Raw genomic sequence first — 15,987 nt, forward strand, 5'->3', positions numbered from 1 at the left:
CAAGAGTGAGAATCCATTTTTGTGTGACAATTTATTTTGTGGTAAAGTTTTAATTTTATAATTTTTATGCACTTTTAAAATTAGGTATTTACGATGATGATCCTGAAATCATAACATTGGAAAGAAGAGAATTTGGTAAGTTTGTGAGCATATGATTTTCTAAAACTAGTGCAAGTCCAATCTCATCTAAAACTCTTCAGTACAAATGTGTTTAGAATTTATAAATGATTTCAGAAAGGTAATATCTATGCTATAAATTAAATAATGTTAATAATAGAATGTGAAGCAGTGTACTGTAATAAAAGCATTACTATTTCTTCAGTGAAATGTGTAAGTATGTATATCAAATAAACAAAGTAATAATAATACATAGCCCATATCAGTTTAGATCAGGTTTGGATGCCAAGTGAGCTTGCTATAAACTTGAAAAAACTTCCAATTTCAGAGCTTTTTGATTTCATAATTTGGAGAACTATGTGGTTATTTTAGAAGCACATTTAATTTGAACTGTGACTTACATGAAAATGGATATTAAAAACACAGTTCTGCTGCATTTTTCATTGCATTTTAGAAAATTATAAATGCTGGATTATATTCTTATACTTTCATCATTTTTATAGTGATAAATAGGTTTATTCTTCCTTTTCTATTTCAGAGCAGTAAATTGTACCTCAAATCAAATTTCAGTTTTATTTTGCCCTATTAAAATCTCATTTAATTTAGAAAACTGAAATAGTGTGCCACTTGCAAAAATATACATATTTATATAATGTTTCTCATATATAATTATAAAAGATTTATTAGTCACTTGATTTTGTACAGTTCATTTCTTCTAAGCAAAGATTGCATTTTATTATTTTCTACATGATGTTGGTGAGCTCAGGCATATGAAATAGCAATTCAATACATTACTTTGTTAAGTCTTGTATGTGAACATTTGAACAAGTTCTAAGTGAATAGAAAATATATCTTCCCTACAAAGGAAACACAAGAAAATTTGATTCATTTGCATTGTTGTTAGAAAAAGTACCCATATTATAAACTGGTAGAATCATAACTTTACTGCATAGCTTTTCCTGTGTGGTTGTTATTGTCTCCCATCTCCTATACCACTGAGTGTTTAGTGGACCAGTGAGGCAAAAAACACTGTAATTACAGATATAATCAGAGGAAATGAACAAAACCTGCAAGCTGACTAATCCATGAGTCCACCTAGAATGAGACTTTACTGACAATAATTATATTGCATATGGGTTGAAACTTTTTAGATATATCACTATGCAGAAAAGACCGAGAACTGTTAATAGTTCATATAAACTCCAAATGGTAGTTTAAGATAAATCGCAGTCAAAAAATTTTAGAGGTAATCCAGAGATAATTAGCTAATTTTGATAGGTTTAATACATATTTGCCATTCCATCTGATCTCTTATTACTATTAAAAGATAATATGAGTCTTTCCATGAACTTTTTGAAGGCCTCTTGTACTATTTGTATTAATAGGTTAATACAAGATGATCCTGAAAGATAGAGTTATTTTAATGTTATATATGTTCACTTCCTCCAATGACGAATTATATTTTCTTCTGGCTAGGGTCACTAACAATCTCAAATCAGGTTTATCTAAATAGAGTGAAATGATTCAGAAGCTGAGCTTTGGAACTTGAGAAGACTGGTCATTTTCCAGTTTTTTATTTACAGAACCCTTCCTTGGATGTGCTCTGCAGACTCGTGAATCTTATTGAAAGCTCTGTTCAGTTTCTTGCTTGTCAGCTATTTCTTCAAGAAGTGGCAAACATTAGCTGTCTGATTTCCATCTCCTTCTATACTTTGGCCACGTAGTGCTTCACTGCATTGGTAACTCTGATGCTTTCAACAGAGGTCTTTTATGTTCTGCCCAGTTTTCCAGTTGTTCATAGCAGGAAAATTAGTCCAAATTACATAGTCCATTTTCATCATGAGTGGAACTCCAGAATGTTCAGCTGTAGTACAGAAGAGAAAATGAGATTGATAAATTTTACTTTCAAAGTCTTAAAAATATTCTTATCCTTTCCACTAAACATAGTGTATCTTTTTGTATGCTACAGTACAGTAGTAAGTCATTATAAACAAGTTTTAGATAATATTTGCAAAGCAGAGAACATCTCAACATGTAAAATAGTCATTTCAAATAGTACCCCATAATACAGGCATCCTTTTAAAGACAGCTCAAGACAGAGGAACTCAAGACACTTCTGCCTTTTCTCACATTTTTCTGTGCTAACAGAAGCTATTAGCTGTAGTTGTATTGATATTAATAGATATTAGCTGTAATTGTGTAGTTTAGAAGTAGAAAATTGCATTGTGAAATATAGTCACTTTATTCTGGATCACTGAGTTATGCAAAAATATCCCATTGAGCTGTGATAATACGGTATTAAAATATTTTAATCTTATTTTTATTACCCAACAATTGGAGGGAATTGGGCAAACATGTTCAAAGTGCTCTGTGAAAACAGTACCAAGATAGGAGACATTTTCACAGTAAACAAAGTTTTGTGGCAAATTAAATGCCATTCAGATTTGTTTTACATCATATTTTTAAGTCTTTGAGTCTTGTTTGTAGCTAGTAAGGTATTCCCTTTTTCTACTAAAGTTTGCATTAATTCTATTAAGATTTTTACCTAAATTTGTACCATTGGGGGGTCTCAGCCAGCATATCAATTGTGACCACCTAGTAGAGTGATCTTTTTGTCAGATTTTCTAAACATTGCCAAAGAATAGCTGATAAAATCTTAAATTACACATTTTGCCTGTAACGTACAGATTAACTTGTTTTTCCAGGAATCTGTCTTGTAATTGAAATGTAGGTGAACATTGTCTAGCACATTTCTAATTAACCTAATTCAGTTGCACATATTTAGAGTAGTAGGCATGCTTTGATGTCTTACTATAATTTGTGAAAATTTTATTTAAAAATTACTAACTGATTTTGATGGGGGATTATATGGAAACTGTAACAAAAAGCAAATTGCCTTCACCTTTTTATCTTGAATGTCAGAGCACATCCTTACAATGTTAAAATTTTAAAATGAATAAAGTTTGTTTACTTTCATGAGGTCATCTTACAGATTATAAGGTAAATGTACTGTTGGCTAGACATTATGTGGTGTTCACATCTATTAGCTTAGCAAATAGGTATTAATGTTGTACACTTTTAACAGACCTTGATCTTATGCTTTTCAAGCAACCTGACTTTCAAAGTAAATTTCTTATTTAGAGCAAAGATTAAATTTAATCCCCAGAGTCATTAATATATTGTATAGGTCTCTCATTTGATTCTTCCAGAATTTGAAGTAATTGTCAGAATTGACTTAAATACATACTTAACCTATGCTACAGATAGAAGACCTTAAATCTCAGTCACTCTCACTGTTTCTTTTCTTTATTTCTCTAATCCACACAAACTCTGATGTGAAGTTTGGTGGTGCTTTTCTCATTTCACCTCTTTTTACAGCTTCATGGCCATATGTATCTCGCAGTTCCAGGCTGCCTCTTATTCTTCCTGTTTTTTTTAATGATATTGTTGGTAATAATTGAAAACTTTGGAAATAATGTTTTCTTTTAATATTTTTCTTTTTGTAGAAAAAATGTACATAAAATAAAAGCAGTATGAAAGATTTATGACTAGCTGTATTCTTTCCATTCTGATCTCAACAAAAAGTTTTTTAATTAAAATGTGTGTGAACCTTAGTAAATAATTCTAAGTTGTTTCTATTTTATTTTATTTACTTTTAGATGCTGCTGTTAATTCTGGAGAACTGTGGTTTGTAAACTTTTACTCCCCAGGATGTTCACACTGCCATGAATTAGCTCCCACAGTATGTATTATTTATTTCTAATTGATTTGTTATTTTTGCCTTTTTTCCTTTTTTTAAAAATATGTTGGGATTTTTTCTATTAGTAGTAATTACATATAACTGTCATAAATAATTATTAAATACTTTCACATATCTATATTTTTATTTGTTAAAAATTATCTCCTTGAAGAATGTATAGGTTGAAGTGTGTTCAGAAGAAAAATGTCTTATCAGAGAAAAACATTTTTTTTCCTCTCATAGTGGAGAGATTTTGCTAAAGAAGTAGACGGATTACTTCGAATTGGAGCTGTTAACTGTGGCGATGATAGAATGCTTTGCCGAATGAAAGGAGTCAACAGTTATCCCAGCCTCTTCATTTTTAGATCTGGAATGGTAAGGGATACAGTTAGCTTTTTTTAGATTTGTGGAACTTTATAACAAGTGAAATAGTAGAGAAAATACAGTATGTGAATTTGTAGAATGTTGCAGTTTTTAAGTGTTTCTTACGTGCCATCTAATTAGGCTCCAATAATACACATTTTGGGTTATTTTATGAATACTTTTGGATGCCATAACTTTGACTTTGATTCAGAATTAAATGTTTGCCCGTGTCAGTTTCTGTGTTAACATAATTTATCCAGTATCCATATTGTATTTCGTAGTTTACGATGTGTTTTACAGGTATTGGCTCATTGAATATAAAGCTCTGATATCCCTTTTTTCCCCAAGTTTTTGTTGATGAAACAAACTACAACTATTATAAGTAGTATTATTAAAGTGTCTTCCATAGAATCTGTACTATCAAGATTCTCAGGGTATCATTTGGAAATTAACTGTACTGTTGAGAGACAGAACTTACTGCATTATTCAAAACAATGTAAGGTCAAAAGTATTTGGTATTACTTTTAGTGAGTTTTAAAAAAGAAAACATAAAAGATATTTCTCTTTTTATAAAAATCAATAGGCCGCAGTGAAATATCACGGAGACAGATCAAAGGAAAGTTTAGTGAGTTTTGCCATGCAGCATGTAAAAAGCACAGTGACAGAACTTTGGACAGGTAATTTTATTTTCTTAATTTACTTGATTTTAAAGGATACTTTGAAATTGGTATTTTAAGATTTTCAATGGCAATATTAACATTTTGGTCATAATATTGAAATTTTAAAGTATCATTTCCATGCTTCTTAAAAGAGAATTGTGTAATTTCCTCTGATCTCTGTTGAAAAGTAGGCATTTAACAAACTACTTATATTTGTACAGAAACTAAAATAATTAAGATGTGGGAAATGGATATGAGATGGGGCTAGGTGAAAAGGCATCTTTCAGAGTGCAACTAAATGTTCAGTAATGCAAGTGTTTTATTGCTTTCATACATATACTACATCAATCATTAAATTGATGCCTGTCCAGTTTAATTTTAAAGTTTAAAAACTCCTCTAATCTTAGGCTTTTAATTCATCAAGTGACTTTAGACAGATTAAATACTTTGAGTTATTCATGAAATGATAGTATTTGCAGCTAAAGGGATGCTCATTTCATTCACTTAATACCAGTTATGTATCAGAAACTTAAATACTAGGGCTGCAGTAATAAAATATATAATCTGTGCCATCAATGACTTCATTATTTTAGTGAGGAAGGTATTAGTAAACAATTAAAATGCAATGTAGTAACTATTATGATGGAGGTAAACTTAGGGAAGTATAAAAGATATAAAAACCAACCCCGTTGAAGAAAAGAAGGAAGGGTTAGAAAATATTTCTTGAAAGATATCATGCCCAATCTGTCATGAAAATGAATAGGAAGCTTTAAGAGAGCACTGTATATTTTGGGAACTGGCAATACTTCATAAATCTGACAAAAAGATGCATTATAGGGTAGAGTGGTATGGGGAGAAATATGGCTGGCTGAATAGGTAGACAAAGCTCCAATCACAAGGCCCTACTTGCTAATTTGAGTTTTTTCTTATGAAATAATGAATTTAGATTTTATGTGATGAAACAATTGGAGAGACCGTGAAGGAATTTGACATGCTCAAGAGGATTTTTAGGAAGATAACTTGCTAATACTCAGAGTGGATTGGAAGAGAGTAAGATTAGAAAGAAAAATCATTAAGAAGTCTTTCCATTATCATGTAATAGGTGATGAGAAATTTGCTTTATTTTCTTTTAAGGAAATTTTGTTAATGCCATACAAACTGCTTTTGCTGCTGGTATTGGCTGGCTGATCACTTTTTGTTCCAAAGGAGGAGGTAATTTTATTTGTTATTTTGTTATGATGAAGAGATCACGACATTTAAATCTCAGGTGACAGTTTTAAATATGCTACTGTAATTGATTATTTTGTACTTAAAACTATAATTTATACCCAAGATTAGAAATTTTTACTTAATGAATATTACCCTTTCATTATTTTACACAGAAGAGGCTATCACATTATTAATTTTTATATATATCTTTTATGTTTGGTGGATAAGTTTTTCAGCTTAATTATACTCATGATAAATTGTACCTTCAGGTAGCTACAGATGTATTTGACAGATTGCAAAAATAATTAGTTCCTGACAGCTGTAACCCCTCCCAAAATAATAATTTTTTGGAAATATGGACTTTACCTCATATATATAAAAAATGTATACATTTACTTAATAAAATTATGTATTTGAAGATTACAGCTTCCCATTTCTAGAAACCTTTTCCTCAGGAAATTAAGTTGAAAATTCAGTACTCTACATACCAAATCACAAACTGTAGACTGTATTCAAATAATGAGTTTGGTTAAAAATTGATCCCAATATTACAAAGTTAATATATTTTCATATGTTTAATCCCATGTGGTCTTTTCCACATTCTTCACCTCTCAGCCTTTATGCTGCTGCATTAAGAAGGTATTGGCTCATAACTAGAATCAACCACTCACCCCATCTTCTTAAGGACTATGTAAGGAAGATACTACCTTGCAGCAAAATTCAGCCTTAAACTTAGTCTACCACCAAGGAGTTTTGTCTCAGTTGGCCTCACGCCCAGATTTCTTTCCATCCACACATGAACAAAAGTTTTTAAGCGTTCTGACATTCTTTTACTTTTCACCCCAGGTAAATTGCCTTTACCTATCTTTGTAGGCTCTGTGATGCTACATAGTTCCCTTTCTTCTAAATCTCATTTCATTGTATCCTACTGTTTATATTTACAGATTTTCATAAAGTAGTGAAGAAACTATTTTAAGATTTTATTGTTCTTTGAGGATCCTTTACATACCTTTATCAAATTGGTCCATTACATTTTATTTCCCCCAGATCATGAGTCCTCTTAGAAAAAGGGGATTGTTGATAGGAGAGATTTGAGAGTAAGATCTTGAGGAGATGCTTGAGAGAAAATAACTCATTTTCTCTATAACTAGAAATCCTGAGAAATTAAGGGGAGAGAATGAAAGAATGAGAGAGTGTGTGTATGTATAGAATGAGCCTTTGTCCTCTGTATCTACCTAGTAAATAAAGATTTCAGTATTTTCCAGTAGAGCCAAATTGATTGCTTTAGAATTAACAGCATTGATTTGGGGGAAATCAATTTGGGGGAAAGCAAATGAATATGTAGGCTTAGTAAAGCTAAATTTGTCTCATAAAGTTTTTTGCCCCCCCAGATTGTTTGACTTCACAGACACGACTCAGGCTTAGTGGCATGTTGGTAAGCATCAATCATTTTGTTAAACTATATCATCATGTAAAGAAACACATTTAGTAATTGATACCAAATGTTTTTCTCAGTTTCTCAAACACTTAACTCACTTATTTGTAATTTTATTTTCTGATAAATCAACTTATAAGTTTTCTTCTAAATAATTAGCTGTGTTCAATAAATTTTTGACAAGTGGTGCTGTCATTGTGATTTATATCCAAGTATTCTGTAATTTAATTATGAGTTCTTCTTTAACTGAAGTTATATGTTAGTATATTTGTCATTTCCAAGCTTTTTTTTTTTTTTAGTTTTATTAATTATTTTGTTATTTAGCTCTCATCACGTAATGGTTGGGGAATATAGGCTGTTTGATACTGATTCCTTAAAAATATTAAAGCTCCCTTTGCGGCCTGAGAGTTGGTGAGTTGTGAAAGTTGTTGAAAGTTCTATGTGAGCTCAAAAATATGTCCTCTGTGTTAGTCCGTTTCTGTTGCTTATAACAAAATACGTGGAACTGGGTGCTTTATAAGAAAACAAAATTTATTGCTTATGGTTTTGGGGGTTGGGAAGTCAAGTCCAGAGAACACATTTGATGAGGGTTGTCTTTGGTGGTGGCTTACAGCAGTGCAGGGATCTCACATGGCAGAAAATGGTAGAGCAGAAAGAGGGATAGACTCACACATGCTCTGCTTTTAAAGCCCTCAGAACACACCCACAGCCACCATTAAACCATCAATTTAATCACCTCTTCAAGGCCCCACCTTTCCATGACTATAATAGGATTTCCCACCCTCAACAGTTACAGTGGGAATTAAGCTTCTAAGATATGAACTTTGGGGGACACAGTTCATTCAATCCACAGCATCCTGTATATATGTTAGGCTATAATTTTTACATCTGTTAGATCAAATTTATTAATCATGTTATTCAAATCTGCATCTATTTTTGGACTGCTTGATCTACAATTTCTGAGAAAATGTCGAATTATAATTGTTGATTTTTCTGTTTCTCCCTGTATTTTATTTGTTGGTTATTTATTTATATATTTTGACATTGTTGGCAGCAACATGTTCACAATCACTATAACTTTTAGGGGCTATTATCACTCTGTGCATTACGGATTTTTTTTTTTAAATAAATTCTATTTTATCTGATAGTGATATCACTGACTTAGTTTGGTTTTTTTCATTTCCTTCCCTGATTTTACCCTAAGGCTTAGGCTAGTGGTTTTTCAATAGTATACATTAGAATCATCTGAAGAACTTTAAAATGATATAAAGCGAAAACCAGGTCTCCCCACCATCAGTTAAAATTAGAATATTTGAGGGAAAGGGCTGAGCATCAGTATCTTTTTAGTTATTTTTTTTTTTTAATCTTTGGCAATTTTTCCTTTTCAGTAAAATTCTTGTGTGATTTTAGCATCAAGGATATACTGGCCTTGTAAATGTATTGGAAAAGCTTCTCTCTTTTTTTTTTCTTTGGAAACAATTTCTGTTCAATTGGTGTTATTTCTTTCTCAAATGCCTTTTTTTTTTTTTTGGTAGAATTCATTAGGGAATCAGTCTGAGGCTGGAATTTTCTTTGAATCCGTAGTTAAAGATTTTTCTATAATCTCCTTTTATATATATCAAATTACTCAGATTTATGTCTGTCAAATTACTTAGATTATCTATTTGGTAAATTCTGTTTTTCTATGACTTTGTCTTTTCAACTAACTTTTAAATGTATTGCTGTAAAGTTGTATATAATCTTCTATTTTTCTATATCTGTAGCATCTGTAATGATGTTCCCTTTTACTTTCTGACAGTGGTTTGTTGTGCCGTTTTTTTTCTTGATCAGTCTCAAGGGGGGTTAATCAAACTGTACAAGTCTTTTAAAAGTCCCCACTCTTGGCTTTTTTGATCTTTTCTATTGTATACTTATTTTCTTTTTCATTGATTGGCTATTTTATTTCCTTTCTTCTACTTTCTTAGGGTTAATTTGCTGTTCTTTTTCGTAATTGTTGAGATCGAGATGGATAGTTAGGTCACTGATTTCAGGCTTTCCTTACTAATGTATGAATTTAGACTACAAATTACTGAGTACAGCTTTAGCTACATCCTGTATTTTGAAAATATTCATCAATTATTTCAAAATATTTAATTTTCCACTTTTTTCTTTGAGTCACAGATTATTTAGTACTGTGTTAATTTCTAAACATAGAGAGAGTTTTTAAAGTATATTTTTTGTTATTGATAGCTAGCTTAATTCAACCATGGGTAGCGAACATGTTTAGTTTTTTGAAAACTAGATGGCCCAATATATGGTAAATTTTTATAAATGTTTCATGTGCATTTGAAGAATTGAATTCTGTAGTTTACAGGTGTGCACCTCTATATAATTAGCTGGGTCAAGTTTAACTATGTTATTCAAATCTTCTAGATCTTAATAATTTTATTGATTGCCTGTTCTATCAATAACTGAGAGAAGTGTCTTAATATCTCACACTGTTATGGTGTATATTTTTATTTCTCTTTAGTTCTATTTTTTGTTATGTATTTTGAAGCTTTGTTATTAGATGTGTACTAATTTAGAATTGTTACATCTTCTTGGTGATTTGAATCTCTAACTTAATGAATCTCTAACCTTCTTTACCTCCCATAAAGCCTCTTTCCTTCAAGTCTAATTTGATAATAGTATACCTACTCTAGCTTTCTTCTGGTTAATTTTGGCATGGTATTTCTTTTTCCATTCTTTACTCAGCATATCCTTATATTTAAGGAGTGTTGTCCTGGAATAAGCATATACTTAGGTTTGTTTTTTATCTAGTTGCCATTCTTTGTCTTCGTCTATTTGGCCCACCTATTTTATGATCTTTTTAAATTTTTTTCCTTTTTGCCTTCTTTTGGATTAATCAAATGTTTTCTTAATTTCATCTCCTCTCTGTACTAGGTCTTTAGTTACTTACTGTTTTACTCTTCTTTTAGTGGATGCCCTAGAGGTTACAACATGCATCCCTGAGTTACCCATTTCCTAAACAGTGCAAGAGCCCTAGAACACAAATTTTTTTTTACTACCTCTGCAACTTTGCTGTTATATATTTTAATCCTGTATGTTTTTTCTCCTTTTTGTTTTCTGTTTTTAGTTCTATCTTACATGCAGTAAAGTGAATACATCTTAAGTTTGCAGTCTTTAACTAATTTTTACATATGTATAATCCCATGTAACACCACCTAGATCAAGATCTATCCTTTCTACCACCAGCCAGCTGCCAAAAAAAAAAAAAAAATTGTTTGTGCCTTTTGATATTTGTCTTTAATTTTCTGAAGTTTCATTATGATACGTGTAGGTGTGAATTTCTTATTTATTCTGCTTGTAATTTATTAGACTTCTTAATCTGTAAGTTAACATCTTTCATCAGTCGTGGAAACTACTCAGCTATTATTTCAACTATTGTTTCTCTCCCATTCTCTCTCTCTTCTTTTTCTGGGATCCCAATTGAATGTATGTTAGCCCTCTATTTGTTTACCAACTTGTCCAGTCCAAAAAACTTTTTCAGTAACTTGAGATTCTGAGACATGTTCTTTTCAAATAGGATTTTGAAGCTCATTAACAGGCTTGGCCACAATAGGTGGATAGTGGGAAGTTACTAACTTAAATGCATATTGTAGACACACAGAGAAAATATCTGATAAACTATATGATAATTTTTGAAAGGGCAGTCATATGAAAAGTCTTATACAATAGTTTGGTTCTTTTAACCTGAAAGAGATTATGGAACAGCAGCTTTGTATAAAAAATTGTAGATTGGTAAAAAGAATTGTAAAAAGTAGATTTTTAATATCAGGAGAGAATTACAATTCATTATCTCAAGTTACTGAGTCCCATTAAAAAAATAAGTTTTAATTTTATAATAGAATAGTTGTATTTTTAGCTAAGTACTTTTTACTTTTTCTTCTATTTACAATGTGGCCTATTTTTTGTTTCTCCATTTTAGGATGGTCTTGTTAATGTAGGATGGATGGACTGTGCCACCCAGGACAACCTTTGTAAAAGTTTGGACATTACAACGAGTACTACTGCTTATTTTCCTCCTGGAGCCAGTTTAAATAACAAAGAGAAAAGCAGTGTTTTGGTATGAATTGCTTTAAAGTAACTCTTTACATATAAATGTATACACACACGAATTCAAAAGTATACATCAGTTATTAAGCAATGAGCAGGAATTGAATCAGTTTATATTGTCTGATTGTGGAACATTTCATTATTTAGAGAAAATATTTAATTTCTGAGATTTGGTCTAATACATCCTTTAGTTTGTATGGTCTGTTATAAGGATTATTTTTAAACTTACGTGTACATTATATTTAAAACCATTACACTTTTAAACCCCAAAGGTATGGAATACATTCTTAAATTACATGAAAGAACACTTATATCATCAGTTTTCATTGCTTTCCATTTAATTGTATATTTTCTAATGTTAAGAATATAGATCAGTGACAGTTCAGGCTGGGGCCCATGTATTCATTTTATTAAAGCACCCTGTGGGATTCTGATGTAAACTCAGCTTAGAGATTTACTGATGTCGTTCACCTCCCTGTGATTATGCATGAGGAAACTGAGGCTCAAGCTAGTTGTCAAGGAGCTAAGGTAAATAATGGAATATTGGATAGGTTCCTAGGAATTCCCAAAAGAAAATAAAGGACTGTGATAAAAACAAACTTCCTTTAGTTTTCTTCTCTGTATTTTAATTCTGCTTTTTTAGATGTTAATAAAGATAACACATACTCATTTCACAAATTTATATATGGTACAGAATTGTGTAAAGAAAGATGTAAAATTTTCTAAAAACAAATCACTCAGACAACCACCATCAAATTTTGGTAAATATTCTTTCAAATCTGCACTTACATATATGTGCGATTGTGACTTTGTGCAGTAACTCTTCAATCTGTATCTGTGGCTCAGACCTGTGCCCTCCATTCCAAATATGCTACACACACACACTTATATATGTACTGCTGCCTGTTCAACATCTCCCCGTGGATATTAGTCCCTGTCGTAAATTTAAATGCCTGATGTTTCCCCATAAATTCACCTACAGTTTTTTCCCCATCTTAGTTGGTGAAAACTCCTTCCTTTATTATTCAGGCCAAATGCCCTATTTTCATTCTTAATTCTTCTTTTTCTCATACCCTGTAACCAGTTCATCAGGAAAATCTATAGCTCTAACTTTAAAATGTTTTCATACACGTAAAATGGATGGATGGATGTGGATATGTAATTTTTCGTAAATGGGATCATATAGTAGATTCTACTTTGTAATCTAGTTTTTTTACTCAGTGTATCAGGAAAATTTTTTTCTTGTCAATTACTATATATTTATATACACATACAATTACACATTTTGATTATATATTTTATAAATGAGTGTTATCCTTTTAGTAAATAATCCTTTAGTAGTAATCCACTGATGAATGTGACATACTTAATCCTCTCTCTCGATAGATATTTCTACTTTTTCATGATTATAAGCAGTGTCGTAATAAGCAATTTTGTATGTTCATCTTTGCGTACTTCAGTTATCTGTTTAGGGTGGCATGGGTGTGGAAATTTTAAATTGAAACCATATTGCCAGATTACCCTCCAGAAAAATTGTGCTAGTTTACACTGTGCCTTCAGTTCACGAGGATTGCCTACACCCTGGGCAACACTTATTATAGCCTCTTTCCCTCAGGTCTACAATCTCATTTCAGTTGAGATCTTTGGGCTTTATGACACAAATTTGCAGGCTCATATGCTGTCTTAGAGAGGAAACAGAAGTGAGTGACACTGGAAATTTAATAACAGGGAGTAGTGGTGAATTAAACACTCCTTGTCCTTCCTAAAAGCATTCAAGATTAAAAAATGTCAATCACTATGCCAGCTAAATGTGTCTGGAAGGTGAAATTCAGAGTCTAGACAAGCCAGTATCATCTATAGGTGTAACTAGCAAATTCTACTCTATCGGGTTTGTAATGAGTTTCTTAATCACTCACACACTCATATATGCTGTTAGAGGAGTACTTTTAGTGAACTCTTCATAATGAATGTGACTAAAGTGAATAAGCTATAGAACCGAGGCATGAAAGATTTCTGTTTTTGGCATTTTAAGCCCTTTGGTAGCAGAAAATATTTCATGTAAATCTTTAAGAATGTTTATGCTATAGATTTTAAAAAATAAAAACAAGTCTTAAGAAACTTAGGAAAAAAAACAAACTTGAATTTTCTATTCTTGTGTTATACCTGCTATTTCTGTTTATATATTCATTCTCGTATCTATCACTATTAAACTGTGGATTCTGTGATAGTTCCTACAGGTTTTTAATGGAGTTTCAAGTCTTTCAAATAATATTTGAATTGTTAAACATAGATAGTTCATAATTAAAGATATGAGAATACTTCAAAAAGTTTGTAGAAAAATAGAAATAAAAGATAATATGAATCTTTCTGTGAACTTTTTGAAGACTCCTCATATGTATTAAACTCTGTTTTGTCAGCCCTCACACGCATTTTCTAGATGTAACCATTGTTACATTCTGTACAGTAATTGCTGTTTCATTGAGAATTAGACCAGCAGGGAGAGTTCTATGAAAAAAAAATATGCTGAAGGTAAAATATGGACAGAAATAAAGGAGATTTGTTAGAAGGGAGGTGTGGCTTTTTTAGTTTTTTTGTTTGTGTTTTAATTAAGAGGCCTGGATTTAAAACGTGTAAGATTAGATCTTTGTCAGTATATTTTACTCCAAAAACTCCTAAGTGGTTTGGTTTTCAGACATTATTATCATTTCTGAAAACCTCTATAGTGAGCAATAAGGTCCATTCCAATTTTCTAGTTATGAATTGTTCTTACCTTAATTACTATTAATTACTGGTTGGTGTATGAAGTATCTTAGATGATCAAATATTCTAGTGTTACAAAAATTCTTAAAGAATATGTAAAGTATTGACATTCTGTAAAACATAGCATTAAAATTAAACTAAACATAATATAGTTTTTTTCTGATGATTTAGAGGTCATTCCAGGTTATGGTGAAGATTACCGTAAAATATACCGCACAGTTAATAGAAAATTCCAGTTAATGAAACATCAAATAATGGAATTTCTTTTATATCACTACTTTTAAGAAACAGTCCAGTTATATAATATTTTTCATAATTGCCAAAATATGATATGCCTTTTGTTTCTGGAAAAAGAAAACATTTTGAATAGTTTGAAAAACTACTTAACTTCTATAATTGTTTTCTTAAAAGTTTTATGTTGGAAACAAAAAAAAAGACAGTAAATATAATAAATGAATGTTTATTCAAAAAGATTACAATATTTTCTTATTCTAGTTTCTTAATTCATTGGATGCTAAAGAAATATATTTGGAAATAATACGTTATCTTCCAGATTTTGAACTACTTTCGGCAAACACACTAGAGGTAATGTTTTTATTAATGATAATAAATGGCAATAAATGTTGGTAACATTTCACATATTAACATTTTAAAATCAGGATTCATTTTATGTATTACTAGAGAGAATTGAAAGTAGCAATTTCAAAGGATTATATATTTGTCAATTCTAGGTTAAATTCTAATTGTTGGAGTTCTGGTGTTGCTAATTCAGGGTGGATCTGTAGTTCTAGAAGACCTTGAAGATGGGCTTCAAAAGCAGTGTCAGAAAAGGCAAGGTTTTGATCATAAAGCAACTTTGTATCTGATTTGGAACACTGAGAATTAAAAAGCATTCAGTTTTGAATAGAGTGCTTAGGAATATTCAGTTTGTGGTAGAATCAAGTATTTTTTATGTATATAAATCACAGAGCTTTGTCCATATTTCTACTAAATCTTTTGTTAAATCTGAAAAAGCTGAAGCTGGCCAGTCAGCTCAGTTAGTTAGCGCTCAGCCTTGTAACACCAAGGTTACAGGTTCAGATCCCCGTACCAGCGAGCCACCAAAAACAAAAAATATATTAATCCGAAAAAGCTGACTTCCTGACTTCCCCACCCCCCAACTTTTTAGCTATATGTTGTTAAAACTGTATTTTTTCTTGGCATAGTCATCTACTTTAAGATTTTATAATTTAGTGACTTACCTTCCCGTAATATTATGTAATTGGTTTACATAGCATTATTCCACGTAAACTATAAAGTAAGAAAGTGAATGGGTTGGAATTTTAGACGGTATTTTAAAATAATGGGTAAGATAGCTAAAATGAACTTCATTTCTTTTTCTTTATCATTTTTAAGGATCGTTTGGCTCATCATCGGTGGCTATTATTTTTTCATTTTGGAAAAAATGAAAATTCAAATGATCCTGAGTTGAAAAAACTAAAAACTCTACTTAAAAATGACCATATTCAAGTAAGAAAAATGTATTCTGTCTAGCCTTCTATGTTTCTTGTTAACATATAATTAAATTTAAATAACATTAAAATGTTTATTTGAAATTCCAGGTTAAGCCC

General features: G+C 31.1%; 1 protein-coding gene across 4 annotated transcripts in view; it reads left to right on the plus strand.

The window, feature by feature from the left end:
• Positions 1-15,987, plus strand: part of DNAJC10 (DnaJ heat shock protein family (Hsp40) member C10) — a 52,283-nt gene that overhangs the window by 10,818 nt on the left and 25,478 nt on the right. For 3 of the 4 annotated variants that reach the window (XM_063091856.1, XM_063091865.1, XM_063091862.1), the window contains exons 4-12: positions 85-135; positions 3,777-3,859; positions 4,100-4,231; positions 4,803-4,896; positions 6,013-6,090; positions 7,479-7,522; positions 11,490-11,627; positions 14,873-14,962; positions 15,773-15,886. In XM_063091856.1, the coding sequence (XP_062947926.1) occupies positions 85-135; positions 3,777-3,859; positions 4,100-4,231; positions 4,803-4,896; positions 6,013-6,090; positions 7,479-7,522; positions 11,490-11,627; positions 14,873-14,962; positions 15,773-15,886 (824 nt within the window). The remainder of the gene's footprint in view (positions 1-84; positions 136-3,776; positions 3,860-4,099; positions 4,232-4,802; positions 4,897-6,012; positions 6,091-7,478; positions 7,523-11,489; positions 11,628-14,872; positions 14,963-15,772; positions 15,887-15,987) is intronic. The other variant, XM_063091873.1, reaches the window with a different exon arrangement.

The sequence above is a fragment of the Cynocephalus volans genome, chromosome 1 (genome assembly GCF_027409185.1).
Source record: "Cynocephalus volans isolate mCynVol1 chromosome 1, mCynVol1.pri, whole genome shotgun sequence".
In the NCBI taxonomy this organism is placed as follows: domain Eukaryota; kingdom Metazoa; phylum Chordata; class Mammalia; order Dermoptera; family Cynocephalidae; genus Cynocephalus; species Cynocephalus volans.